This window comes from Pangasianodon hypophthalmus, chromosome 6 (assembly GCF_027358585.1).
Source record: "Pangasianodon hypophthalmus isolate fPanHyp1 chromosome 6, fPanHyp1.pri, whole genome shotgun sequence".
Classification (NCBI taxonomy): Eukaryota; Metazoa; Chordata; class Actinopteri; order Siluriformes; family Pangasiidae; genus Pangasianodon; species Pangasianodon hypophthalmus.
Window position 1 is genome coordinate 25,272,952 of NC_069715.1, and position 27,096 is coordinate 25,300,047.

The 27,096-nt window shown below is 38.7% G+C and overlaps 1 protein-coding gene across 4 annotated transcripts; it reads right to left on the minus strand.

The window, feature by feature from the left end:
• Positions 1–36: 36 nt before the first annotated feature.
• On the minus strand, positions 37–26,874 carry rasgrp4 (RAS guanyl releasing protein 4). Of its 4 annotated transcripts, none has more exons than XM_026913564.3 (18): positions 26,307–26,874; positions 25,707–25,846; positions 18,093–18,265; positions 16,405–16,510; positions 16,050–16,112; positions 15,827–15,955; positions 13,563–13,704; positions 13,068–13,241; positions 10,347–10,463; positions 9,207–9,482; positions 6,785–6,865; positions 5,614–5,718; positions 5,356–5,465; positions 3,858–4,008; positions 3,684–3,720; positions 3,437–3,571; positions 2,857–3,050; positions 37–1,053 (listed from the first exon to the last, which is right to left on the minus strand). In XM_026913564.3, exons 2-18 carry the CDS (start codon positions 25,802–25,804, stop codon positions 943–945), a joined length of 2,202 nt encoding a protein of 733 aa, XP_026769365.1. In that variant the 5' UTR covers positions 25,805–25,846; positions 26,307–26,874; the 3' UTR covers positions 37–942. The 4 variants fall into 4 exon arrangements, with proteins under 4 accessions (XP_026769365.1, XP_026769364.1, XP_026769367.1 ...); XM_026913563.3 differs by having other exon boundaries at positions 18,093–18,268; positions 26,307–26,873; XM_026913566.3 differs by lacking the exon at positions 25,707–25,846.
• Positions 26,875–27,096: the final 222 nt, after the last annotated feature.

Consider the following 27,096-nt stretch of genomic DNA (forward strand, 5'->3'; position numbering starts at 1 on the left):
CACAGTAAAAACAAATGTCTCTTTTCTTTTTTTCTCTTTTTTTTTCTTTCTTTTTTTCTTTTTAAACAGTCATGGCAGTAATCTGGCAGTGCTGTAAGGTGAAAAATACTGTAGATTCATATTAATAAATTCTCAATAAATAAACATCTACAGCCTAAGTACAGGATTTAGTAAGACAGACATTCAAGTCGGAAACATACATTCGGTGGAATGTTGTTAGAGGAACGATCAAAAAATCACATTGAGTCCACAGTGATCGTTTCCAGCATTCCCCATTGGCTCAATCAGTGTATTCAGTACCCTTCTTCCATACTCTGAGTGAAAGTGGTCATTGCATAAGGCACAGTGATGCATTATGGGAGTACAGCACCAGCCGACATGGCCTTTTGGCAAGTCAGAGCGATTCACATTCCTATGATACGAGGCACAGACGATATCCTCCACACATCTTGATGTAATTCACAGTACAAAACACGCGTCAGTGTGAACACGAAAGGCTAAATATCAAACTTTTTTGGTACACATGAACACAGCTGTGGCAGTAAGCACCTTTTTTTTCTGTGGTTTAATCGTGCGGGTGGTGTAGAGGTGCATAGGAAGGTCCTTAACTCTTACACGCAGGCAGTAGTGGTGAAAGCAGTGCTCTGGTAGTCCACCTTTGGATGCTTCTCTAGAAATGTTTATTAATATTCATATATGTTGGCAGTAGATGCTGGTGATTATCTCTCGGTTCTGTTCTCGTCCAACATGGCTCTGAAGGTGTAGCTGAAATCACAATGGTCCCACTCAAGTTTTCGTAACATTAATGCATCTGTTTAAGGTGTGTGCACAGTTCAGTTCTTTGTTACATGTAATGAAATATGTGTTCAGTGTGTTTAAATAGTCTGTTTCCAAATACTAAATGTTGGCGCAGTCTTTTCTGTCTTGGCCATGCACTGGGATTCAGTCTGGCTCCTTGCGTTTGTCTTTGTTTAATTGGAGCTCCTCCATTTTCTCCTGGAGGAAAGAGCTGGGTGCAGATGAACCTCTCATTCTGACTGGCAGTGTGGCACTCTGGAATAATACAGGACAAGAGAGATGATTTTAAAGAAGCGGTTTGTAATTGTTAGAGCTGTCTGCTGTCTGTTAACTAGCCTCATCTGATCAGTTAAAAAAAAGATAAAGGGCCAGCAACTCTGTTATCTGGGTGAGGAGACAATTTCAGGGCCAGAAAACTCGACGGAAGCTTTAAATGAAGAAACTAGACAAATCCATTGAGAAATCCATGAGCAATTTTCTAAAGTACGTTTGATATTACCTTTTATATGACTAGCATAGGACACATTTGAACATTATACAAATTTTATAAACTAGATACAGGTCAAGGGCTTCTGTTAACATTCACATCAAAATTCAGAACGGGGGAAAACGTGATCTCTGTGACGACTTCAACCTTGGCACGGTTGTTTGTGCCGGATGAGTATGGGGGGGAAAAAAAATACAAAAAACATCCTGTGTGCGGCAGGTCTGCAGGCTGAAACACCTTGCTGATGAGAGAGATCAGAGGGGAATGATCAGACTGGTTTGAGCTGGCAGGAAGTCTCTGGTAACTCAAGTAAGCACTCTTTACAGCCGACATGAGCAGAAAAGCATCTCATCAGGCACAACACATCATGCCATGAGGAGCATGGGCTACAACAGCAGAAGACCACATCAGGTTCCACTGCTGTCAGCCAAGAACAAGAATCTGAGGCTATCGTGGGCACAGACTCACCGAAACTGGACAGTTGAAGACCAGGTGATTTTTGTTTCTGATGTTCAACTGTCCAGTTTGGGTGAGTCGGTGCTCATGATAGCCTCAGATTCCTGTTCTTCGCTAACAGGAGTGGAACCCAAAGTGGTTGTTGTAGCCCATCCACCTCTAGGTTCAATGTTTTGTGCAATGTTTTGTTCTGCTCATCAGGGTTGCAAAGAGTGATTATATGAGTTACTATAGCCTTCCTGGCAGCGTAAACCAATCTGGCCATTTTTCTCTGAGCTCTCTTACTAACATGGCGTTTCCACCCATAGAGTGTCGCTCACTCATTCGGTGTAAACTCTAGAGACTGTTTGTGTGTAAAATTCTCAGGAGATCAGCAGTTTATAAAGTCAGAGATAACACTTTTTCTTCATTCTGAAGTTCGATGTGAACATTAACATTAATTTGCTCTTGATTGTGACTCTTTGCCACATGAATGTCTCATTAGATAACTGTATGAGGTGTTCCTAATAAACTGGGCGGTGAGTTTTTATATTTTGTTTGTTTAAAATATGTAAGTCTCTCAAACCAAAAAACATTTACCTTTTACTAAGGTCACATCATCATACTATATGTACATATTTAACCAATATTTAGTTTTTTTTAATAGTATACAACAGTGACAATACAACACAAGACAATAGAAAACCACAAAATTACTCTATACACACAACTACACACAGTGAAATTTTTCAGAATGAACAGATAATGTGTTCTAAACGGATACAAATACAGATTCACAGAGCTTCTGGATGACTAGAGGGACAAGGGATGCAAGAAAAAAGTTATGCGAGCTGGAAGTTGTTTATTTCATTTAGCTATGAAGCTCGTGGGCGTGAGAAAGTGGTCAGATACGAAGCTTGCGGGTGTGAGTGAGCAGTCATATATAAAGCTCGTGGGACAAAGAAGGACAACATTCATCAGTGTGAACAGGAGTCACGCTTGTCCATAATATTAATACATTATGCGGCGATAATTTTTTCCTTCACACTCTGTAGCCCACCAGCTGAATTTTCAGGAACTCCAGACATCAGTAAAGCTGAAATCCACATTTCTCAGTGTGGACGTCTTTTTCGTACCTTCTCAGTGGGCGATGGAGTTTTGGAATGGTGCAGGTCTCTGCGGTTTGCCACTGGTGTCCACACTCCCGGGTCTGTCTGAGTGGAGCGGTCCGACAGCGAGGCGTTCTCAGCGATGCTCTGTGGAGTGGAGTGACTTTTGGAGTGGTCAGGTCCATTTCCATGAGGAAACACAAATGCTTCTTCCTCAGAACCTTATTGGGTAAAACAGAAACAAAGCAATTGGATGAACCCTTTATATTTAGGTGTATGAGATTTGGACACAGAAGCCCAAAAATGATCAAAACTCAATGCATCATTCACTGTTTTTAAATTTATCTTTGGGAGTGGTTTTGGAAGTTGTACTGAATATGTGTGGTAGCCTGGAAACCCTTCACATGGTAAACATTTTGATGTTTGACTATATAAAGCTTTGAAATCTACAGGGAATATGTTTCTCTTTTGCAAAAATCTCAAACACATGTTCTAGCATTTTAAAATCTGGGAGAAAATTGCATTTAAGGATTCTATTCAGCCAATAACTGCATCATCTTTACAGAGGTAACTGTTGTATGTACTACGATATGGAGGAAAGACTCACTCCAGCTGTTTCCCTTTGTCCTTATCCCGGATCCTGGACCTGGAGTGCAGGGACAGGAGCCTCCAGAAACCTGGAACTTCATACACTCCATCGCCACCAGATCTTTACAGTGCTTATGACAGTTTACCCCACAGTCTAGAAAGCAGGAGACAGAGAGACATGATTGAGAGATATGATTGTGTTTAGGTGTTTTTATTTTCTGATCACATGTCCTTTAGTAGAAGCACATAAATGCATCTGGTCTTACCTTTGCAATGGTAGCCTTGCTTTATGACTCCCCATAGCTGATGGACAAAAAAAAAAGATTATATTCATTTTTATAAATGACACCAAATGCTTTATGCAACTTTAGCCAATTAAAAAGGGCATTAAAAACACACTACTACTTTAGGCAAACTAAAAAAAAAAAAAAAGTCCTCACAAATCCTCGGCAGGTGTCGCAGAAGGTGGGCCTCTTGTACGTCATCTCATGGAAGTTGTGCAGGTTGTGGAGGTTGAAGCCCAGCTTAGCACATACTGACATCCCTCGCATGAAATAGGACGTGATCTCCTCTCTGCTAATCTCTCCTTCCCTGGGGAGAGAGAAAAGGAAATATAACAACAGAATCAAGTTTGTGCCCAAATCAAAGATTAAGGTTTGTATAAGTTTCCTCAAGAGCATTTTTAACTCATTAAGAAATGTTTGGGACACACAAAAAAGAAACAATTTTCCCAATTCAGCTGCATGTTATTTTTCTATAAAAAAGAAAACAAGGTACATTCATTAAGCATGTAAAAAAACAAACAAACAAAAAAAACAATAGATAAGCTGTAATTTCTCACTATGAATCAGTCAGGTGTATTTTCACATAGGTAGTCAGTTTACTAGATACACTACAAAAAATGACATTAACGATTGGAAATATCTTAAATATAGTCAAATGTATCTAGTATTTCCTATGATAAGATTACAATAAACCAAATATAAGATTATTAAACATATTTCTGTATAGTTTTACAAAATTCATGCTTGAAATAGTCTTGGTCTATTGGCAGATAATTTTTGCTCATTTTAAATATTTATTTTTTAGAAAGAAGCAAAATGACCTGCCAGTAGAATCAGAAAAAGTAATGCTGGAAATTAGTACAGATATTTAGAAATGGGTTTAAATAATAATGCATTTGTTTTATTGTAATCTTATGCTAGGAAATACTAGATAAATTTGACTATATTCGAAATATTTTCCCTTATTAAGATGTCATTTTTCGCAGTGTTATCCCAGTGTTGTTCAATTAACTACTGATAGTGGTCCCAGTGGGATTTAGCCCTTGCTTGATCTCTACCTAAAGAGAGCAATGCAGCAGCACTTTAGTCCTTTAAGTCCTTCTGTCCAGCTCTCACACCTCCTCATCTGTACACTCTGCTCAAACAGATCAGCTTCCAAACTTCAACTTTCATGCTAATACCACCATCAGTGCCATTGCGCTCGTCTTCTCATAGATCTCTAACTAGCTGAGCCGAAACTTGGTCATAACTCAGAGAAACTGTGTCATATAGCTATACTGCATTCTGGAACTTTGAGTCCGATGTTTGCACCAATGTCTCCACTAGCTCTCTGTTGGCTTTCTCTTTAATATGACACTGAGAATCACTATGAGTGAGAAAAGAAGGTCTTGATTTTTTCTGAGCGAACAGCGATCTGAAAATCTGAAAATAGAGCACCAACCAATTAGGAAATTACTAAATATAGGAGTTTGTCCCGCTTAGAGTTTGCTAAAAGGGACAAAATACTAGATTCAGGGTGCTAGATTAAACTTTTTTTTTTAATTATGACACTGACACTGATACAAAATTGTAAATCCTGTCTAAATGCTGAGTCAGAGATGTAACGTGAAAGCGAATACTACATAACAAATGCTAGTTAAAGAGTCTTCTGTACCTGTCACTGTCATGAGTGCAGAAGGAGAAAGGAAAATTAGCAGCTATCTTCTCAAAGTCCTCCAGAGAGATGTAGCCGTCCATGTTCAGATCATAATTCTTCATGATCGACTACAGAGGGAGACAGAGTCCGTGTGAGCTGAGAAACGTTTCTATTTCAGTTCTGCACAGCTTATACAGTGTGGAATAAGGAAGTGAAAGAGAGCAGTCATGAACTGCTGCCACTGTCTCTACCACTGCGTGAGTGCTTTTTACTTACATCCACCATCTGTTTGACGTGTTTGGAGATGGTGTCGGGGTCGAGGCGTGGAGCCACACCTGACCCCCATTCAGCGACCACAGGGGGCTTCACTGGGGTCACAGGCTAAATGAGACAGAAAGAGAAAGACACACATGGAGACGGTTAAGTTAAAAGATCATATGAACTGAGTTTCGTTTTGAGAACAACAGTCGCTTGAAAGTTGGTGGAAAAAATGCAATGTGCTGTGCTATGCGTTTACATGTAACACATAGACCAAGGCATCAGAAGGTGTTAGAAGAACCTGCATACGTAATAAGGCCCATACTCAAAGTGAAAGAGATAATGATCAGTTGCCTGTAAGCACTCCAGCTCTTTTCTTGTGGTTTTCTTTGAAGTGTGTATGCACAAAGACGAACACGCTGCTCACTGTACACTGTGCACTGAGGGATACTCCCCATCTCTAAGCAGTTCACACACAAGGTCAAGACATTTACCATGAAAAATGAACAATATCTACACAGCGCAAAAGAACACATATATAAACCCTAAGAGGACCAAATGAGTCAAATTTTAACACATGGTTTCACTTTGTGTGATTGGGGTGACATTTTTGTCACCGATATTACATTTACGAATATGTACGTAAAAGCGAAGGTTTTTTATTTTTGAAAATAGGTGATGTGTCCTTCAGCAACTTATGCACATGTGTCAGATAAATACTATTTAAGTTGTCGTTTATGGTCTACATGTAAAAAGGTGTGCTGAACGTGAGACTAGTAGAAAAAAAGTGGATTCATTACTTAAGTGAAGTGAAGTGAAGCGAAGTGACGTGTAGCCAAGTATGGTGACCCATACTCGGAATTTGTGCTCTGCATTTAACCCATCCAAGTGCACACACACACAGTAGTGAACACACACACACCATGACCACACACCCAGAGCATTACTTAACATTAACAAAGATTGTAACAAAGTACATAAGATTGTATACATTTTATTTTTTTCTGTTAATTTTTTTTCTGTTCTGTTTTTTCTTTTATAAGCAATATTTCCTTGATTTCCTTTATTTTTAATTGATTGATTGATTGATTTTTTGTTTTAAGGAACTACAATAACTTAGCATGCAACATTACTTTGACCATTCTCTATATCTGGGCTTTTTGTTTAGACTTAGCATGCGTGATTTTACCTGTATTTTGGGATTCTTGGGTTCCTTGGCATAGGAGAGCTCGTAGATCTCATCCTCGGTGTAGTACAAGTCCAGGGAAAGCTGCATGCAGAAGAAGCAGGACAACACACACATACACACACACACAGACACATATGTACAGGTCAGAATGAGTTCAGCATAGCCTCAAGCAATTGCCCTTTTCTGCTTCCTACTCTACATATATTACACAATCTTACATCCTGCTGCTGTAATCATAAAGACTGAGAAGGGATTTTATGAAAATGGACCTTTACAAATTCAATACCTACAATATCTACCTAATACACTATCTAGTTGAATATTGTTCACTATTTGTTAACTAACTGAATTGATTTAATTGAAAGGACACACACACACAAGGATTTTTTTATATGAGGTGTTGAGTAATTTGAAAAAAGAAGGGTTGGTCTAGGTTTAAACTAATATTATTTCAGTAATTAAAACTTGAGCCATGTCATGAGTTGTGCTTACTTAAAATTTCACACAAAAAATTGAAATAACTCAATCAGTTTGTAACTCAATCAGAGTCCTCATAAATTAATTCAGATAAGTGAATATGACATTTAAACACACTTTAGTAGTGATCCACTGTTAGGTTTTACAGCATGTAATGATTTATAGTCCCATTATCCGCTGTCACTCAGAAGAGTATGGGTTCCCTTTTGAGTCTGGTTCCTCTCAAGGTTTCTTCCTCATTTTGTTTCAGGGAATTTTTCCTTGCCACTCTTGCTGCTGGTTTGCTTATTAGGGATCTATGTCTACATCCGGATTTCTGTAAAGACTGCTTGGGTCAATGTCTATTGTTAAAAGCACTTCAGAAATGAAACTGAATTTCAGCATATTTTCCTACTGGCACATGGCTCCAGAGACTAGCTCATGAAATACTAATTAGCTGAAGAGTTCAAATGGGTGTTAGAGAAAATGAGGTTCAGTCTGGGATCCTACTAAGACCTACTGGCCTACCTTCAGTACATTTGATTGAGGCTAGGTTGTGTGAAATGGCATACTCATACTGCATCATACTAATATTAAACTCTATCCAAAGGCAGTATGTAGTATACTCTTGGTGAACAAGTACAAATATTTACAGTACACCAACAATACACAGATGAGGTACTACTAATACTACTCCTGGCAAAAACTATGGTCAAAACTATAAATGCCTCAATATCAATACTGGTATTGGTTATCCATCTGATACCATGCCTTTTACTAATTGTCATACTCATAAAAAAAATGATCTGATACCAACATCTGTTACCACATGATACGATAATATGTAAGACTAATGCACATTGCCGCTAATGGCACGAAATGGCAGCATTCTGGATCGCTATTCCACAATTAATCATGGGAATCAAAGCAGAGCAGACTGCAAACTGTGTCAAGTAACATAACATCTTAAACATTAGACTCACTCACAGCAGCTACCAATGCTGTAGGAAATGCTAGCTAGGTGAGAAAAAAATGTCTACAGACAACCCTAGGTGAGTGAAAATAACAGCTCTTACTCAGTGTTGGCCACTATTGGTCAATGAAAACAATAAAATGTATTTTACTCACAGCTGTATAGAAGCACTTTTTTTTCTGGAACGAAATGTCCTCTTTTCCATTGCAACCCTACTCGATCCAAGGTAACCAATGTAGCTAGCTAATGCACTTCATTTCAAATTGACTAGCTAACATTATTAAGAGCAAGCCTAGTAGCCTAGGCACTCTGGACACTCATATGTATGTGCACTTTTCATGGTCAATATTTAAACTGGAGAAACATAAACAGTGCTAAATAAAGTGCCAAAAAGCATGTACTCATGCTCAGTCTGATGGTATCGATAGTCAAGACGGAAACAGTGGCACAGACTGCACAGGTAAATGCCTCATTTGTATAGTGTGACATGTTTTCATGTAAACAAAAAAGTACCTTAGCTAATTCACTGCCTATGTGAACAAACTAACGGGTGAATGCAAGTGCTAAATAACTCGTCTGCTAGTTTTTATTTGATGCCATGGCTATGTCATTGACTGACTACTGCAGGCGGGTCCTTATCTGTCTTATATTAATACCTCTAAGAATCACACATGAGCAACAGAGTGAGGCAAAACTCCAAAACAGCAAGACAAGTAGAGACGGTAGTAAAGATACCGCTACAGGTTAAAAATAAACCCAGCTGTTGTTGGCTCAACAAAGCAGCCAGGTGTGTGTGCATAGAAATGTTTGTGTTTTCTATTTCTATTTGGGCATGGCGCCATTGAACTGACCGTGTATTTATAACAACACCATGGCTCATGGCGTGACTGATACAAACGCTTCCATGAAGGGACGTTTCAACTTGTACCGCTCTGTCTAACTCCCTCTCCTGTACTCTCCCCTTCAACACCTCTATTAGTCTTATTCCCTCACCGTCAGCAGGTGCAGCAGGTCTTTGTTGGCCTCGAATGGTGGCTTGCACTTGTGGATGGCCAGCAGATCGCTGATGTTGCTGTATAGGTGCTGTAGCTTTCCCAGGTTGATCTTGTCGCCCTCCAGGTAGTCAGGCAGTGCCTCATTCAGAGAGATAAGGTCTTTAAGGTGCACACCCAGGATGGGCACTTTAAAGCCGTTGCACTCATTGTACACTCGTCTGTAGTTAGTGTAGTTACTGTAGGAGGAGAGCAACTCCGTGAGCTCACTCAGCGCCTGCAGAAGGAGAACGAAAAATTTTTCTCAGTTAAATTGACACTGCCACTTAAATGTTTTTGAACACCTGGTGTTTCTTAAATTTTACTGCAGTTTAATGGCAATTAACTGTGGAAAATGTTAAACAAGTGCTCCACGCAAGCCCTACATTGTATTTAAGGACCTAACCAGCCACTATCAGATCCTCTAAGTTAGGGATTTTTGTTTCCCCCAATTTGGTCACCCACCCAATTCCCACCCACCTGCCAGCCCATCATACATCAACTAGCAACCAGGGAGAATGAAAACTAGTAGGCTAACGTGTCAAGCCAGCCAGCTATACCTTTTCAAAATGCTGCTCATGCTTCATCACAAGACAGGGTAACACACTCAGAGTAAAGTGCTATCCGCACTCTTCCGCATACACGAGTACATAGACACCCATGATTGGCTAGTGTCACTGTGATTGACAGGACAGAGAGAGTATGCCATCCCTCCCACCCTCTCCCGATGATATGGTGAATGCTTTTCTGTTGTGCCACTTTAGGGACCCACAAATTAGGGCTTTAGAAGGTAAAGTTATAGATATAGTAAAGGTATGGATAAAAGATTCAGAGACAGTGCTATTATCAGTTATAAGACACAAATTAATTGGTACAAGTGTCTAATTAGTACAGGGGCGAATAAAACCAACAACCAGAGAAAGAAAACTGACATTCATTTTTTTAAAGCAACTTTTCATTTAATATGTACAGTATGTTTATACCACAGTGCTGTTGAATTCTTGAATCTGATTGTGATGTATAATGTGTGTGTGTGTGTATGTGTGTGGTTGGGGAGCTCCAAAATTGTCATTTGTGGGTAATTTTGTGGGATTGCACAAACCTTGGTGATGTCAGAGGAGAGTAGACTGGCCGTATCTTTCAGTCGGGAGATGGAGCTGTGACACAGACCGCCTATGACTGCCATCAGAGTGTTGAAATTCTGCAGGGACCTCAGTTTCTGTTCTCACACACACACACACACACACACACACACACACAGAAAGGGGAAGAATGTTCTATGGGCTCACAATTCTTATTGGACATCTATTTGTATGTGTGATTATATGTATTATAGTGTGCACACACTGCTTCCTGTACATTTGCTTTTGAAATGTTCAGGAAGTTTATGTAAGAATTCTCCCTAACAGGAACATGGTGTCAGAATGACATACTTATTTAATTACCAACCACTCACATCATGACACACCAGCTCACCAGCTTCCTATGTGTTTGCACAAGTTTGCATGTCAGCACTGGTTGTGACTGCGTGCTTGTACTCACACTGTAAAGCACAGCTACTGCTCAAGGGCACAGCATAGGGCTTTTTTCAATGACTTCACTTCCTGTATTACAGCGACTAGTACAGTAATCAACAACATTATAATGTATATTAATTTAACGGGCGTTGGTTTCTGAGTAATAAATGAGTGATGACCGATTGTTTCCATTACATTCGAAATTCAGCAAACCAAAAATGTACGTCTTATCTAGAAAATAGATTACCCAACACACTGACATTTTGGAATTCTTGTGACAGTTACTTCCTTAGTAATATGCTAACTCAGTATCTTGGAGTCTTGATGGAATATCATGCTTCTACGTCAACCTTCTGCTGAAAATGCATTCAAGGTTCATTTCAACATTTTGCTCACTACACTATTGTAACACAAAAACACTCACTGGATTATTACTTATTACTCTATAAGAACACTTGATGTATTATTACTGATTACTGTATATAAGAACACTAGTTTTATTATTACTCTTTATTGTATATAAGGACACTCACTGTATTAACAACTGACATAAACGTACATAATAATTTCTGTAGGCTTATTCCAACAGCCTGCTTTTGTAGACTCTTATGTCAAGTTGACAAGACCTAAAAAATTTACAAAATTGTTGACATAAGGTTGTTATGGCACTTTATGCCTGATATCCTGGATAACTGACTTTGCAACCCTATATTAATCTGGAATGTCATAGTCACATAATGGTCATGATTGACATGAAATTATGAAAGTTTTAGTTCTGAGCTAAATTACTAAATTTCACTATGACTATTACACAGTACTGACCAAGTTATGAATATTTCTGGCCATTAAGTGAGTTTCATATTTCTATATATATAACAGGTTTATTAAAACCTATGGCAATTTTATGACACTCTTATGACAGAGTTATGAATATTTACTAAATTAGAATGAGTTGGATTTGATGTTTGGCATTTTACCTTATCAGCATTATATGACATTCATATACCAAAAGTATACAAAGCTGCTACATCTGTTGTCACAACTTCTGCATGTACCGTCAACCCCAGAAAGTGTGATAACACAGGATTATGTCAAAAAAATTATGTCACATGACTCAGGTATTGCGTCAGCTTGACAGTAAAATTCACAAAAGCATGTTTATGTAGGTTCATCTCAGGTGTAACAAAGGACTTATGCTGGTGTGATGTACTTCTGTTACCACTGGCTTTAAGCAAAAGTGGTACCTTTAAAATAAACCCCTCTAAATAAATGTAATAAAACTAAACAGAAATAAAATAATATACTAAGATTAAATAAAAAAACTTTAAACAAAATAAGAAGCAGACAAGAAAATGATTTCTGTTTTCAGTGTTTGTTGCACAACGTTCACGTGACTTCCAGTTTAGTGTGGAAATGGTGACTGGCAGTAAGAAAGTGCCTGTTTCATGGGTGTTACACAATGTGCAGTGTGTATTCTTGTATTTCTCTCGAAACATCAGACACAGAAAAGCCCTGCAAGTTTCAGTCCAACCCAAGAACTAAAACGAAATTTAAAACGGAAACTAAAATAACATCTTTCAAATCTTAAAATCATAAAGTATGTACAGTATTTTATGCAACATTGTGTAAAATCTTTAAAATCTTAAATCATTAAAAAAAACCCCACTAATTAACTAAAAATTGGCCAAAAGTAAACTTTGAGACGAGTATTGCTTGTGTTCACCTTTCAGTTCATGAAATATGTTCATAAGAATGAGTAAACTGCTTGTTTAGTAGCTGACAATTATATTTGTGATCATATTTCTGCACATATGTATATTGCCAGATGGTAAGAGATGTAATTTGTACAAGATGATCTGATATCAACCTAATCTTGTGGTATTTAAATACTTTTTTATAGATAGTGTTTGACTCACGGCAATTTGGTTGGCGGGCAATCTTAAGTGTAACTGCAGTGTAATTTTAGTCATACGGGGTTTTTTACTTAGTAAGTTAACTCCCCATCTGAGAGAGATGTTATTCCAGATGGTTCTGTCTCATTTGTATTGTTGTTGTGCCTTTATGTGGACTCTATCATGACCATAATAGATATCTTTGCCTAGTCAGCCTTAGTCATGAGCCCTATGAACAGTAATCTAGTGTAGTTAACAAGAAAATAACCTAAAATAAACCTGCCTCTATTTTGAGTTTTGTCCTCAAGTATGGTGTTAATGTGTTAAATAGTGAGCAATAGTGAATAAATAAATGTCACTTGCTACCTAAAGATGTGGCTACTATGTGTATGTATTTTGTCGGTGAGAGTTTACCTGTGCTACATGAATGAATTTTGTGAAGACTTCAGCCCTCTGCTGTGGAGTGTGTCTGTTGAGGATCATGAGCTGGACCCACTGCGAGACACCATTACACAACATTACAGAGCGTTCCAGTGCAGGGTTATTCCTCACAGAGCCGTGCACCATGTAGCTGCGGTAATCCAGGAACTAAGACAGTAAACATCTCACAATTAGCAATCACAACTCAGCTACACCTCATAAGAAACCAGCCAAAACACGACAATGAGTTCACAATTTCCAATTCAGAGCATGTTAGTCATGTTAATGTTTCGATTACCTCAGCATGAATGTACGCAGGGGAAATATTTTTTCCAATATTATCAGTTGTATTTAAATGGTCATCATTAATATTGACATTACTATTATGAAGCAATGTTTATTCTGTGCTGTGTAACAGTCTGTGTCTGGAGGAAATCCACAAGGTGTGAGCAGGTGTGGTGAGTGTTTGTGTGTGACGAGCCCACGTACTGAAACGCTGCAGAAGTTTTTGAACTCCAGATAACTGAGGTGCTCTGCAATCTCATCAGCCTCCATGTGGTCAAACAGTAGAGACACCTTCCTCTTCTTCACTGAGGGTGAAGGAGCCAAGCAGATGTCTGCAGGAGGATTACTGCTTTCAGAAATAGAGAAGAAAATAAAAGGGAATAAATCATTTATTTATATGTTGAAGTGAATCTGATTAACAACACAAGGATAATTCTGAGACAAAGCAAGGAAAAAAACAATCAAAAAAATAATCAACAACGAGGTGGTGTAATCTGGCTCAGTGTGAAACGGAGTTACTCTTATCACCCTGAATTGGATTATTTTCCTGTAATGTCATGTCCTGAAGTGTTTTTATTCACTTCATACCATGACAATTTGCTCGTGATTACATCGTTTTAATATATTAAAGTTAAAGTAGGATCATATTTTTAGCTGTTTATAGTTACATTCAATATTTCAGAACGCCTATTTCTGAAATAGGTTAGTTCCTGTTATGACTGACATTACAGCAGCAATAAACACTCATTCCCTCAATACCCCCTCTTTTTTCTTTCTCTTGAAGTTAATAAGACAAAAATACACATTGGCATGTTACCAAGAAACTGGAAAGTGAAAAGTTCTGAAGACTCTTCCATGGCAGAAAACCTTTGACTGTTATAAAGCTCTGACACTCAAGCCTCCTTCAAAAATGTTAAATAAAAGTCTCCTTTTGACTTTGATAAGGGCCAAATTGTGATGGATAGAAGACTGGGTCACAGCATCTTCAAAACAGCAGTATGATGCTCTGGGCAATGTTCTGCTGGGAAACATTGGGTCCTGGCATTGTTGCAGACCAAGTTCATCCCTTCATGGCAATGGTATTCCCTAATGACAGTGGCCTCTTTCAGCAGGATAATGCACCCTGCCACATTGCAAATAATTGTTCAGGAATGGTTTGAGGAACATGACAAAGAGTTCAAGGTGTTGACTTGGCCTCCAGATTCCCCAGATCTCAATCCGATCGAGCATCTGTGGGATGTGATGGACAAACAAGTCTGATCCATGGAGGCCCCACCTCTGAACTTACAGGACTTAAAGCATCTGCTGCTAACGTCTTGGTGCCAGATACCACAGCACACCTTCAGAGGTCATGTGGAGTCCATGCCTTGATGGGTCAGAGCTGTTTTGGCAGCACAAGGGGACTTACACAATATTAGGCAGGTGGTTTTAATGTTATGGCTGATCTGTGTTTTTTTTTCTATGATAAAGAACAGCACATGTTAATCTGTTTATTATTAGTCTTAGATTATTTGGAGTGTCTGCCATACAAGTCAGTGTGAATTAGCTGTTACTATACAATAAAATAATATAATAATTAGAATGAATCTTAGAACAAATCTTTCACCTATCCAGCTAAAATAGATCAGCATCAGAAGGCTCATATGCTCATATGCTCATTTTTACCATATCTGTGACACAGTCTGATGTCAACAGCCTACTCTTTTTTTATTTATATAGTGTTTTTTTAAGAATAGTTTTTAACTATGGTTAACCAGCCACAGCAGTTCAGTTAGTGGTCAATGCTAAGAGTAATTACAGAATTATTTTAGTCATACAGGGCCTTTTCTTAGTAATTTATCAACACATCTGAGAGAAATGTTTCTATTCCAGATGTCTCGTTTTTACTGTCACTCTGCCTTTACATCGCCTCTATGAAAGACTGAACAGCTACGTGCTAGCTAAGCTTAGCTAGTGAACCTTAGTCATTAGCTAGCTTATGCTTAGTGTCTATATTTCCCAGTTGTCTAGCAATGGTGTTCTCACAATTTTAACAATATATCTGTCAAAAGCTTCAATTTAAGACGTCCATACAATTACATTACAAAGTAATGAAAATGAATGTACTAAAAATGTAGCATCATTTTAATATTGCAGGAAAAATGTATAGGTGTTGCAAAAAAAAAAAAAAAAAAACAGCAAAAAAAAACTCTCACCAGACACCTTCACAAATTGAATGTTCAAGGGCTTAGAGCTTGTTAGCTTGTTAAGTTGGACATAAGCAACAGCACCCATATAAAGAGTTTTACAAAAATGTTGAAAATGTCATGTTTAAATAGCAACTGGACAGAAACTTTTACTGAGATTTAGCTATTACTCTTAGTGGGATATCAGTGATGTAGTCACGTTACAAGATATGAAAATTGGTCAGAACTAGCAGCACTTTATATGGACTGTATGCAGTTTAGATAAAGTTTGTGTTCACTCACGGGTATGGAGTATCAATCAGCTGGCAGTGGGAGTCCTTTTCAGCCCTGACCAGAGCACACAGATCCCCCATGACCTCCTCCAACAGAGGGTCCGTCTCAAACATCAGAGGATAATGAGCTATCCAGTGCCTGAGTGAGAAGATGAGCATAAATATGAAGGACATCAAATGCAATAGTCCATTTATCCCAATACATTTTCAGTATAAATGTCTAAATTACTGACCTGATGAACTGGCAGATCTGTGGCCTCCTCTGGGCTCTCTTCTCCACAGGACAATCCTTGTAGGTAATGCCTAGTCAAGGAATAGTCTTAGGAGAGCAGGGACACACACCCTTATTGCAACACACACTCAAAGGAACCGGTCTACCAGCACACAGATTTGTAAATATGCCCAAACAAGGCAGCTCTTGTTTCATTGTTTTGGAGATTAGATGCCATGTGATGCGCTGTGTAGCTACATATTGTGTGCACCCTGACCTCAGCCCGTTAGTATGAAAATTAGGTAAAACCAGCCCCTCGGGCAAAAATGCGAAATATTGTTCTGAAGGTGAATAACCAGAGCCAAGACAAAGGATATAGAGAGAGCAGTTTATGGGCGAAGGTGTGTGACGGCACGACCCAGTTGTGCATCATCAGAGTCATATTGACCAGCTGAATGCCTCGGATTAACTTCCCTTCAGAGTCTGCAACACACAAAGAAAGAAATTATCATAACTTTACAAGTGAAGAGTAATGCAAAAGATGGGAAGAGGAAGTGAGACAGGCTTTGTGGCAATAGCAAAGCAGGACGGAGACATTCCTAGGATCTAAAACACAGCAAACTAGAAGATTTTTTTCTCTTTCCCACACTTTGTTTCCAAATCAAAGACAAAAAAGGGATTCAAAACAGCAAAACATTTTAAATGAAATATAAACACCATATAAGGCAAAGAAGATGAATTACACAACAAAACATTTATGAATAATAACGATTTTCTGCAAAGTAGGTGCAAAAACCATCTTTCATGTCCTCATTTTTTCTCTTTTATAAGATTACCTCATCACTGGTACAAGAAAGACTTAATGAAAACATGTAGAGTAGTCCAGAGACAGGCTTCAGGCAAAATTAGACATTAGACTGGAGCTGAAGCATGTGCATGAGAGTACAGAAGACACTGATCAGTATTGTGTTGACGTGAGACACACATTGTTGCACGATAGATGACAAGATTGTAAAAAGTCCTTATACAGAGGACACTGCAACGATTCAGTGATAATGGACTTTATACCACAGCACTATTGAAATCTCAAACCTGATTTCTCAGAAGATGAATCATTTTCTATAACAGCAGCACTGACAGCAGTATTGCATTAATGTGCGTGTTGTAATAGGTTATAGTTTTCATTGTAACAGCTAACTCTAATTTCTTGAATAGCAGCTCCACATAACCAGATTTTTTTTTAAAGTGTGTAGTGTTCTGTGAAGGTCCATTGGTTTAACATTTTTGGAAGGAGTCTCCAGTTAGCACTTTGTTAGCACTTTTCAACATTCAGAGATAAAGCTGTAAATTTAGGTTTTCTGAAACAGGAAGGTCTTCAAGACTAACATTAGTAACATGCTAAGCTGCAGTTTCTGCAGAGAAGGACTGTTTTATGCTTTTATGCATTATGCTAGACAGACGCTTGGACAGTGAGAGTAATGTCGTTATGGTAAGCAGACAGTTAGACAGTGAAAGTGAAAGTCATTATGCTAGACAGACAGTTAGACAGTGACAGTGAAAGTCATTATGCTAGACAGACAGGTAGACAGTGACAGTGAAAGTCATTATTGCTAGACAGACAGTTAGACAGTGAGAGTAATGTCGTTATGCTAGACAGACAGTTAGACAGTGAGAGTAATGTCATTATACTAGACAGACAGGTAGACAGTGAGAGTAATGTCGTTATGCTAGACAGACAGGTAGACAGTGAGAGTAATGTCATTATGCTAGACAGAAAGTTAGACAGTGAGAGTAATGTCGTTATGCTAGACAGACAGGTAGACATTGAGAGTAATGTCATTATGCTAGACAGACAGTTAGACAGTGAGAGTAATGTCGTTATGCTAGACAGACAGGTAGACAGTGAGAGTAATGTCATTTTGCTAGACAGACAGGTAGACAGCGAGAGTAATGTCATTATGCTAGACAGACAGTTAGACAGTGAGAGTAATGTCATTATGCTAGACAGACAGTTAGACAGTGGGAGTAATGTCATTATGCTAGACAGACAGGTAGACACACTGACCGAAGCAGTGCAGACAGCGCTGAATGAGCTCGTCCAGACTGGCAGCACGGGCACTCGCAGGTATGGTGGGGCTCTGCAGTGCCCGGCTGATCTCGTGAGGACTCGGACAGGTCATCCTCCTCTGTACTGGCCTCCTGGTCTTCTTCATGCTCCCTCCTTCCTGACGTGACTTCCTGCTGATGAAGAGAGAGACAACGGTGGTATTCATTTATTTAGAAAAATACCCTTTACAGTTATGTTATTTATTGAATTATGTAATTATAACATTATTACATTATAATTATATTTTATTTAGAAAGAGATCCTTTACAATTACGCCATGCACTTCTATCCACCAAGATAGAAAGAAGCCAAGAGAGCACGCAAATAGCACACACTTTTCATTTTAGGTGTTCCAGCAAGAGGCTAGAAGGGCAGACTTGTACTCACAACCTAAAAATGATGACTTTTAAGGTCACCCAAAACTCATTTCATGTGGTTTACCTTTACTGAATAATACATTGCTTAGCGTGACGGCTCCACACAAATATGAGAGAAGAGAAAGGTACAGAAACCTACACTTTTACAACCATCAAGAAATCCAGATTCTATGAATATGCAAATTAGAACGGCCCCAATCCATACATGCCCCACCTCCTTCCTCTGCAAAACCAGTACCACATGTCCTGAATTTGCATATTGGACCATGATTGGTGCTTATATTTTCTGATAAAATAACACTTGCCTGTCATGTGTTGAATACTATCTCCAATTTTTTAAAGCTATTCAGCTACCCTGAAGAAATGAGGCAACCCCATTCATGCTTTATATAGTTTACAATGACCATACAAAATTAAATAAGAATGCTAAAGAGCTGCTGTGATGGATAATTAGGTGTGTGCTTATTAAAGACCTCATGAAGAATAAAAAAAAACAGTATCCATGGCAACTAACAGATAAGACCAAGTGCTAATTTCCCAGTAAGAATGGTAGATGATACAGGATGTACTTTCATGTCACACTGCACACTGTGTATGGTTGTGAAGCTGTGAATTTGGTCTGTGCTCCATTTTTTGCTTGTTTTAGGGTTTGTGTGTTACATTTAGTCTTTATGTTCTATCTGGATCAAAAGTACACTTGATTGGAAGTTTGTTGTTTTTTTTTAAATATGAATGTAAGCATGGTCTGGGAATCCTCTATCATTTGAGTTCATACTTGGTCTCAACTAGATATATGCATGGGTGTGTTTGGAGTTGAGTTCAGGGCCACTCAAGTTCTTCCACTCCAAACTTTGCAAACCATGTCTTCTTCATGGACCTTGCATTGTGTACAGGGGCATTACTATACTGCAACATGTTTGGACCCCTTAGTTCCAGTGAAGGGAAATTGTAATGCTACAGCATACAAAGACATCTTATACAATTGTATACTTCCAACTTTGTGGCAACAGTTTGGGAAAGGCCCACATATGGGCGTGATGGTCAGGTGTCCACAAACCTTTGGCTATATAATGTATGACTGGCAAGTTAGATAAACATCAGATATACTGGGTGTTTTCAAATAAATGTAACAGCTGCATTGCCATGAAGTCAGAAATGTAAGATTCGCCTCAAGATATCCATTTCTAAGTAGCAAGCAGAGCATGAGGTTAAGACACTAGCATACTTTTGCTGTGTAAATCAACCAAAGAGAACTGTGCTGACCTGTGCAACTGAAACGTGCAAGTCCTCTCGCAAGGCCTCAACTATCTGATTATTGTGGCTTCAGCTTCTGATCTGCGTCTTGTGCTCAGAGAGGGTGCATGTGCATGTGCATGTGCACATGTAGTCAGTGTACATCACTCATTTTTAGCTAAAGTTCTGAAAGTGGTCATAAGAAAGCCTGGATGGAAATTCCATTAAATATATATATATATATATATATATATATATATATATAATAAAGTTTAATTATTGCAACTTGTGTAAAAGTTGGTGTACTGACAAAGAGAACATGTCACAAGTGTTGATGGAAAAAGAATGTAAGGAGTATGCAGTCCATTCTCTCCATCTGAAATAGTGTTTCTGAAATAGTGCCCAAGTCTCTATTCCCAACACACTGCAGAGTATTTCTGGACATTCTGCAGCAGCTAGGGTACATTCCTAATGTCTCAACTGGTGCCCTAGTCCCTAGCTAGGTGTCTAAATGACACCCTTGTTCCTAGACCCTACAAATTGCAAGGGTACATTCCTAGTGTCAAAAAATGGTGCTCTAGTCTCTAGTCCTTACACACGGTCATTATGGGGATAGTGCTCCAGCTAGTGCTCTAATTGGCACCATAGTCCCTAATACCTATAGGTGGCAACATCATTACTAGGATTCTGCACCAGCTAGGGTACATAGTGTCCCAAACAGCATCCTAGTCTCTGTACCCTAGATATTGCAAGGTCATTATGGACATTCTGCACTAGCTAGGGTACATTCCTAGTTGTCTAAATGGCACCCTAGTCCATATTAGCTGTAACAGGCAATGTCATTATTAGGACCCTGTGCCAGCTAGGGTACATTCTTAGTGTCCCAAATGATGGCCTAATCCTTATTACCTACAGGTGGCAACACCATTACTAGTTGCGAGGTCAATGTGGGTATTCCTTTAGGTTCTAGGGTACATTCCTAGTGTTCTAAATGCTGCACTATTCCCTGCAAATGGCAAGATCACTAGATAGTCTGCACAGATGTGACTATAGAATAACATAAGAGTAAAAAAAATAACTAATTAAATATAATTAGTATACATAGTATTATTAGTATATATAGTAGTGATAGAAGTGGAATGACTTATAATCACACTATCTGGTGTCACCCAGATGAGGATGGGTTCCCTTTTGAGTCTGGTTCCTCTCAAGGTTTCTTCCTCTTATTGCCTCAGGGAGTATTTCCTTGCTACCATTGCCTCTAGCCTGCTCATTGGAAATACATTTAAATTAAAATCTTATATCCAGATTTCTGTAAAGCTGCTTTGTGACAACATGCATTGTTAAAAGCGCTATACAAATAAAATTGAATTGAATTGAATAATGACTGAATGTTTGCTGGTGCTCTCTTGATGACCTCACATTGTTGTTCCATTTTTATGATATTAGAGATATTGACAGTTAAACTCCGGAAACACGGGTGAAATTGTAGCCCAGATGAAACAGAGAAGCAGAGATTCAGTAAGCATGTACGAGCATGTACCGATGTGTGAGTGTGCGTGTGTGTGTGCACCAGCATGGCATGCGTGTTAATGTTTACAGAGTGAGTCGGCTCCTGTGTTTGCCCTGATCATATCCATACTACTGTTTTGGTCATAGCAGTGCACTGTTTGTTGTCGCTGCTCATGTCCCATCACCTGCCTGGTGTCACACCACACACACGCACACGCACACACACACACACACACACACACACACACACAGACGTACTGGTAGTCACAATGTGTGAATGTCACTTTGCAAAGCTGTCAATGTCAGATATACGCCCCTCTCTCTCCCTCTTCAAAAAGTCATACACTTTAACTTTGCAACTATTTGCACATATTTGCAGTCTGTCAGGCTGTGACTACAACATTTGCCCTTTGTGTTAATAGTGTGATAGTGTTCTAGCTCTGCACTCAACCTCTGAGGTTCCTCATTGCTGCCAACTAGAAAATGCACAGCTGTGTGTAATGTAATACTTGGCTTATTATGTATACTGTCATTATGTGTGTGTGTACTATTGCTGCCAGATTAAAAAGCATTTTAAATACTCAAAACATTTAGTCTGTATGTGTATTTGATTGTTGATAAGCCTGTGGTTTACAAATGACACAGACACAGAAGATTAGCAGTAGTGCTACACTATGTATTCATATCACATAAACTTTAGAATCATTAATATTACTCCTCTGAATTGGTTTTATATTTTTACATTGAGACACACAGTCTATTCACTACATATGGCCACTACAGAGGATGCACATAAAGTCATTGTAGACCCACTTGCACTATATGGCCAATGGGATGTATTTAAGTCGTAATTACATATTGAAAAATACTTGCATGTGACAGCACACATACAGAATTCATTTTTAATATTTGATAAGTAATTTAAAAAAGGAATAAGGCACAACTTGAAATGACAAACATTATTTAGATTCCATTTCCTTATGTTACATTATGTCATGTGTAAAACATTTAGAAAATATTTAGATAGGCTTCAAGTAATGAAATGTTGTACTTGAGATATCAGACCTTTGAAAAAAGATAAAAATCTAATCAGTATTTGAGCTGTGAAACTCATTCTAACAGCTCTAATGTGGACAGCTTGTGATTTCTTGCAAACATTTGTAGTAGCGCTATGCTATGTCTTCATATCACACGAACAATAGAATCATTATTATTCTATCATATATTATAAATATCATATATTTATAAATATCATTCCCTGTATTTTTTTTGTCTCTGATATTTAGCTCAATTTTCTTCGGGTGACCTGGCATCCATTAAAATAATAGCCAACTTCTGATTCAGTAGTCAGACACTGAGGCCTTTTTATTTGTGTGTTACAGCAGGTAGAAAAGATAAAGGCTTCTCTAAAAAGAGTAGCGTGTATGAGTGTGGTCAGGCCTCATGGCTGAACTGACGACACAAACAGGAAGTTAGCTGCGTGTGTAGAGAAGTAGGGACAAGTTCTTAGAATGACCAACCCCTTTCTCTCTCTCTCTCTCTCTCTCTCTCATCCAGTAGAGTAGCATTTGCTCATTTTCAATTCTCCTCTTGTCACTGCTTAGACTCTCACATCCTAATACCTTCAGCAGAACATACACATACATAAGGACACACACATATACACTCGCTTTTAAGGCTGCATTTTAATCAGTCAACTGTTAAGAGTGAACGAGACTACATATTTACTTTTCATAAGCACGTTTATCAGTATTGACTCAAAAGAGGCACATGCCTTGTTCCACTATTATTTCCTCTTTACTCTCTTTTGGCCCTAAAGCGGATAAGTTGAATCCAATGCAAAATACTCCATTTCATATTTTTGTCCCTTATTTGCATAAACCAACAGTGCACACACGTTACAGGTAAGAAGACTCCACTGTAGCTACTGATCTCTCTCTCTCTCACACACACATATACACACATACACACTTTGTAATGCATTCTGAATATGAAAATGTGTTTGTGATATATTTATGTGTAGGTAAATGTGACAGGATTCTTCAGGACCAGGCTACCTGTGTACAGAAAGCCCTGAGGTGTCGTGCATGATTCATTAAGCTGCCATATTTGATATTGCAGTGTTCCGTGTATATGTGTGTGCATGCATGTGTTTCAGCCTTATACAGCACCTACTCATTCTCACACACTTTCTCTTCCTCTCCTTCAGCACCCTTGCTCTATTCAGGTCATTCAGAAAACAACTTCTCCTTTTTTCTTTGGAAATCCCCCCTCAACACTCCCCTCTTCTCTTCCCTGACACAGAAGCTGGTATTTTACTCCCAGTTCCTGGCTGCAGCTCTGGCAACATCCCACCCCCCAACACACACACACATACACACACACACACACACACAGGAGTCAGGAGTCCTTTTCTCTCAGTAATTGATTAATTGATGCTAGACTCATTTGAAGTGAGGCCTGTTTGACTCATTTGAAGTGAGACACCACAAACACACACACACTCATATGCAAAAATTTACGATCTAATTTAGTAACTACATTTAGTTTACAAATTGATGATGTGCTGCACAGACTCTGTGTAACAAACTAGAATATTATTTATTTATTTATTTATTTATTTATTTTTTACATAACTTCTTGTTTAAGTGCAAAACAAGACCAATGCGCTGAAGAACACAATGAATAGCCAACTTATTTGTGAGAAAATATATTTTCTTTTTTATTTGCCTTGGTTCAAATAACTGAACTGATTAAAGCCATGGTTCTGAAAGTACTCTCCGGGAGCCCCCAGGGATCTGTCAAGCACCGGCAGGGTATCCGTCATATTTTTCATGTAGTCATTAAAATTATCAATTTATTTGATTTAATTATAATTTAATGATCAGTGTTATATTTATAATTGAGTTCTTATAGTCATTAGTCTGTCTGACTGGCCCCTTGAATTGAATGTTAATTGAAAAACAATTTAATTGAACAATCATTCAAAAATAAATAACGTCAACTCGTTTGGTGGAAACTTCAGGAATAATGGCTATGGCTCTATTAAACACATTTAAATACTGTTAATGAAATAAATCCTTATTGAATGGGTCTGAGAAATGTATTTTAAATTTGAAGGGCTTGAGAACCCCTGGATTAAAGTATCCAGAAAGATATGTGCGTCAACCAAAGACGAGAATATAAACTAGTACTGGCTAATACGTCTACGTAATACATATCAACAAACCGTGAATTTGCCAATATGTTAAACCACGTCAAAAACTGTATTGTCAGTCTTGGTCTTGACCACAGATTGGTTGCCAAAAGTAGCTTTTAACAACTCAGGGAAATTTTTAAAAGTCATATCATGCTTTCAAGACTTGGGAAAAGGTCAGGCTTGTCTTCATCTTGTCTGGTTATGATCATTCGAAATCCTTGTAAACAAGTGTTTTATGCGTTTACATTTAGTACAGAGGTCAACAGATAGACTGTTCACCAACACTAAGATTTATAATGTTAGAGACATTTAAATTTTACCTGATCCAGTTTAACCTGTAAACTCCCAGAATCCACCAGCGAGTCCTGACATACATTCCTCATTGTTGTAGCTACACACCTTTTTTATTAGTCTTATTATATTCTGTTTTTTCTCTTTTTTTGCTCACTTGCGTTGGCCTTATATCTAAGTTCATTTTGTCTGAAGCTGTCACAGCCTTCCACAAAACATGAGGTACACTTCCTCTATTCCAGCTTTTAAGTCAAGAGTTGACACTGCTTTTATTTTTGTGCTCTAAAATATGACAGCCCCGTCTGTGTATCTGCACACTGATGTCATATATGTTGAATTGCGTTTAATAGACTGACTTTGTTTTTTGTTAATGTGCTTTATAATTAAAATGTACTTCCTTACTTATTCATTTACTTTCATAATTCTTGTTCGCAAACACAATAAACTAAATTTATTCCTTAATCTCTTTAGGCAGTAGGCAGCTAATCTATAAACTAATCGATGCAATTACCCCAATGAGTTCACAAAACTGCACTGATTAAGATCTTAATATTAAAATGTATAAAAAGGTACCCAGAAAAATATTATATACAAGAACAAACAATGCTAACATTAACAATTAATACATCTATTAATGTGCAAATTATTAGCTATTAAAACAAAGAAATTGTGCTAATGTGTATAGATCATCTTGACTTATTTGTTTATATCGCAACGCATGTGACAGCACTTCCTAATTAGTGCTCTCAGTGGTTGATGCTGATAGTATCATGTATCTAGGAGTGCAATGACTGTCATTTCCCAGCAATCAGATAAAAGCACAGAGATTGCGTGAAAAAACACACATCGTGACTGTGAAACTTTATCATGACAAACGCTGATGTTTCTGACGTTTCGCGCCGTTTCTCCCTGAATAGAATTTCGAAATAAATTCAGCCACTGATGGCTTGCACCACTCACTGTGAGGAGGTGTTGCTGGAGCCGTTCTGCTGTGTCCAGTGAGTGACGCAGAACGATGCCTTCTTCCTCACTTTGCGAAGATCTTCGCGAAACGACATCGCCTGGATCTCAAAGCTGAGCCCTACGGCAGGAGTCTCTATCTGCAGCAGATGACGGCAGCGAAATGTTAAGTTCAAAAGCGACTCTGATGTGAAATCCCCTCTCGACAGATCAGAGATAATAAAGTTTTGATGATTCAACACAAAAGTGTCAGATATGTAAATCCACACATCTTCTCTAAAAAAATGCTAAAAAGGACCAAATTAACCAAATTCAGAAGTTGAGAGGTTTTTCTGGGTTTATGTCTGAGAAATAGGTGCTGTGTGTCTGTAACAGGGAATTGAGAACTGAACTGCAAATTCTAAAGAACGCAAAGGGAAGCCACAGCCTTGTCTGGTAACCACAATTATCGTGCCTCTTTGCACTGCACTGCAAAGGCAGCTGTAACGGACCTCGCAAACACACCACACAGAAAAAATGCAGCCAAACCCTATTTGCGCTGACACATAACCTGTAGAGAGCATCTGTGAGAGCTGAGAAAGTAGGGAAGGCCCCTGTTACCTTTTGGTTTCTTTTCGAATCATGGCATAAGGATGATCTTCTCCCTTCTGAACTCCTGCGCTGATTCTCTGGATGCGTAAGGGCATCTGTTCACAAGTCCTGGGGCCCTACTTTCCCATGAGGCTGTGCTGTCGATCGGTTGGCCGTGTCACACTGTGTTTATGCCCACAACAGAGACGCTGAGGCCAACCTCTCTCTCTCTCTCAGCCTGAGAGGATCTTCTCTGTCCTGTTCAGCAACACGCAGAACGCCAGACCTGTACACTAGCAGCTGCAAGATCTCTTTCTCTCTCTCTCTACCACACCTCTACCTAATTGAGTAAACAGCAGAGCGAAAACAAACCAACCGACCACAAGAAAAAAAAAAAAAGAAGAAGAAAAACTCCCACTCGCACGACGACAAGTTCAGAGTGGTGAAAGACTGTCAACGAAATAAAGTGTGTCAAGAAGGGAATCTTCCAAATGAGCAGCGAGCCAAAACTGGTCAATACACAAGTCCCTATTTCAAACACAAGCACTGGCTCTGAGAGATAAGGGAACTGTCATGTGCATGAGTATGTGTGTGTGATTGTGTGTGTGCATTTGTATGTGTGTGTGTGTGTGTGTGTGTGTGTGAAAGAGGGAGGGCAGGACTGCTAGAGACAAAGCAAGTGGGTGACTAGAGAGCTCTTGTGAAACACGGCAGAGTGAGCAATGTGAATTAAACATCATTGAAAAAGACAATTAGAAGAGGGGAGTGAAGGGGAGAGAGTGGAAAAAAAAGAGAAAGCAATCAGAACTTGATGAGTTTT

Excerpts from the sequence above, each read along its gene's own strand:
- rasgrp4 (XM_026913563.3), bottom strand. The coding sequence starts at position 25,804 with ATGTCGTTTCGCGAAGATCTTCGCAAAGTGAGGAAGAAGGCATCGTTC. Across the intron at positions 13,242-13,562 it reads AAAACTTCTGCAGCGTTTCA|TTCCTGGATTACCGCAGCTA; the intron begins GTACGTGGGCTC and ends TTACTGTCTTAG. Across the intron at positions 10,464-13,067 it reads AATTCATTCATGTAGCACAG|AAACTGAGGTCCCTGCAGAA; the intron begins GTAAACTCTCAC and ends GTGTGAGAACAG.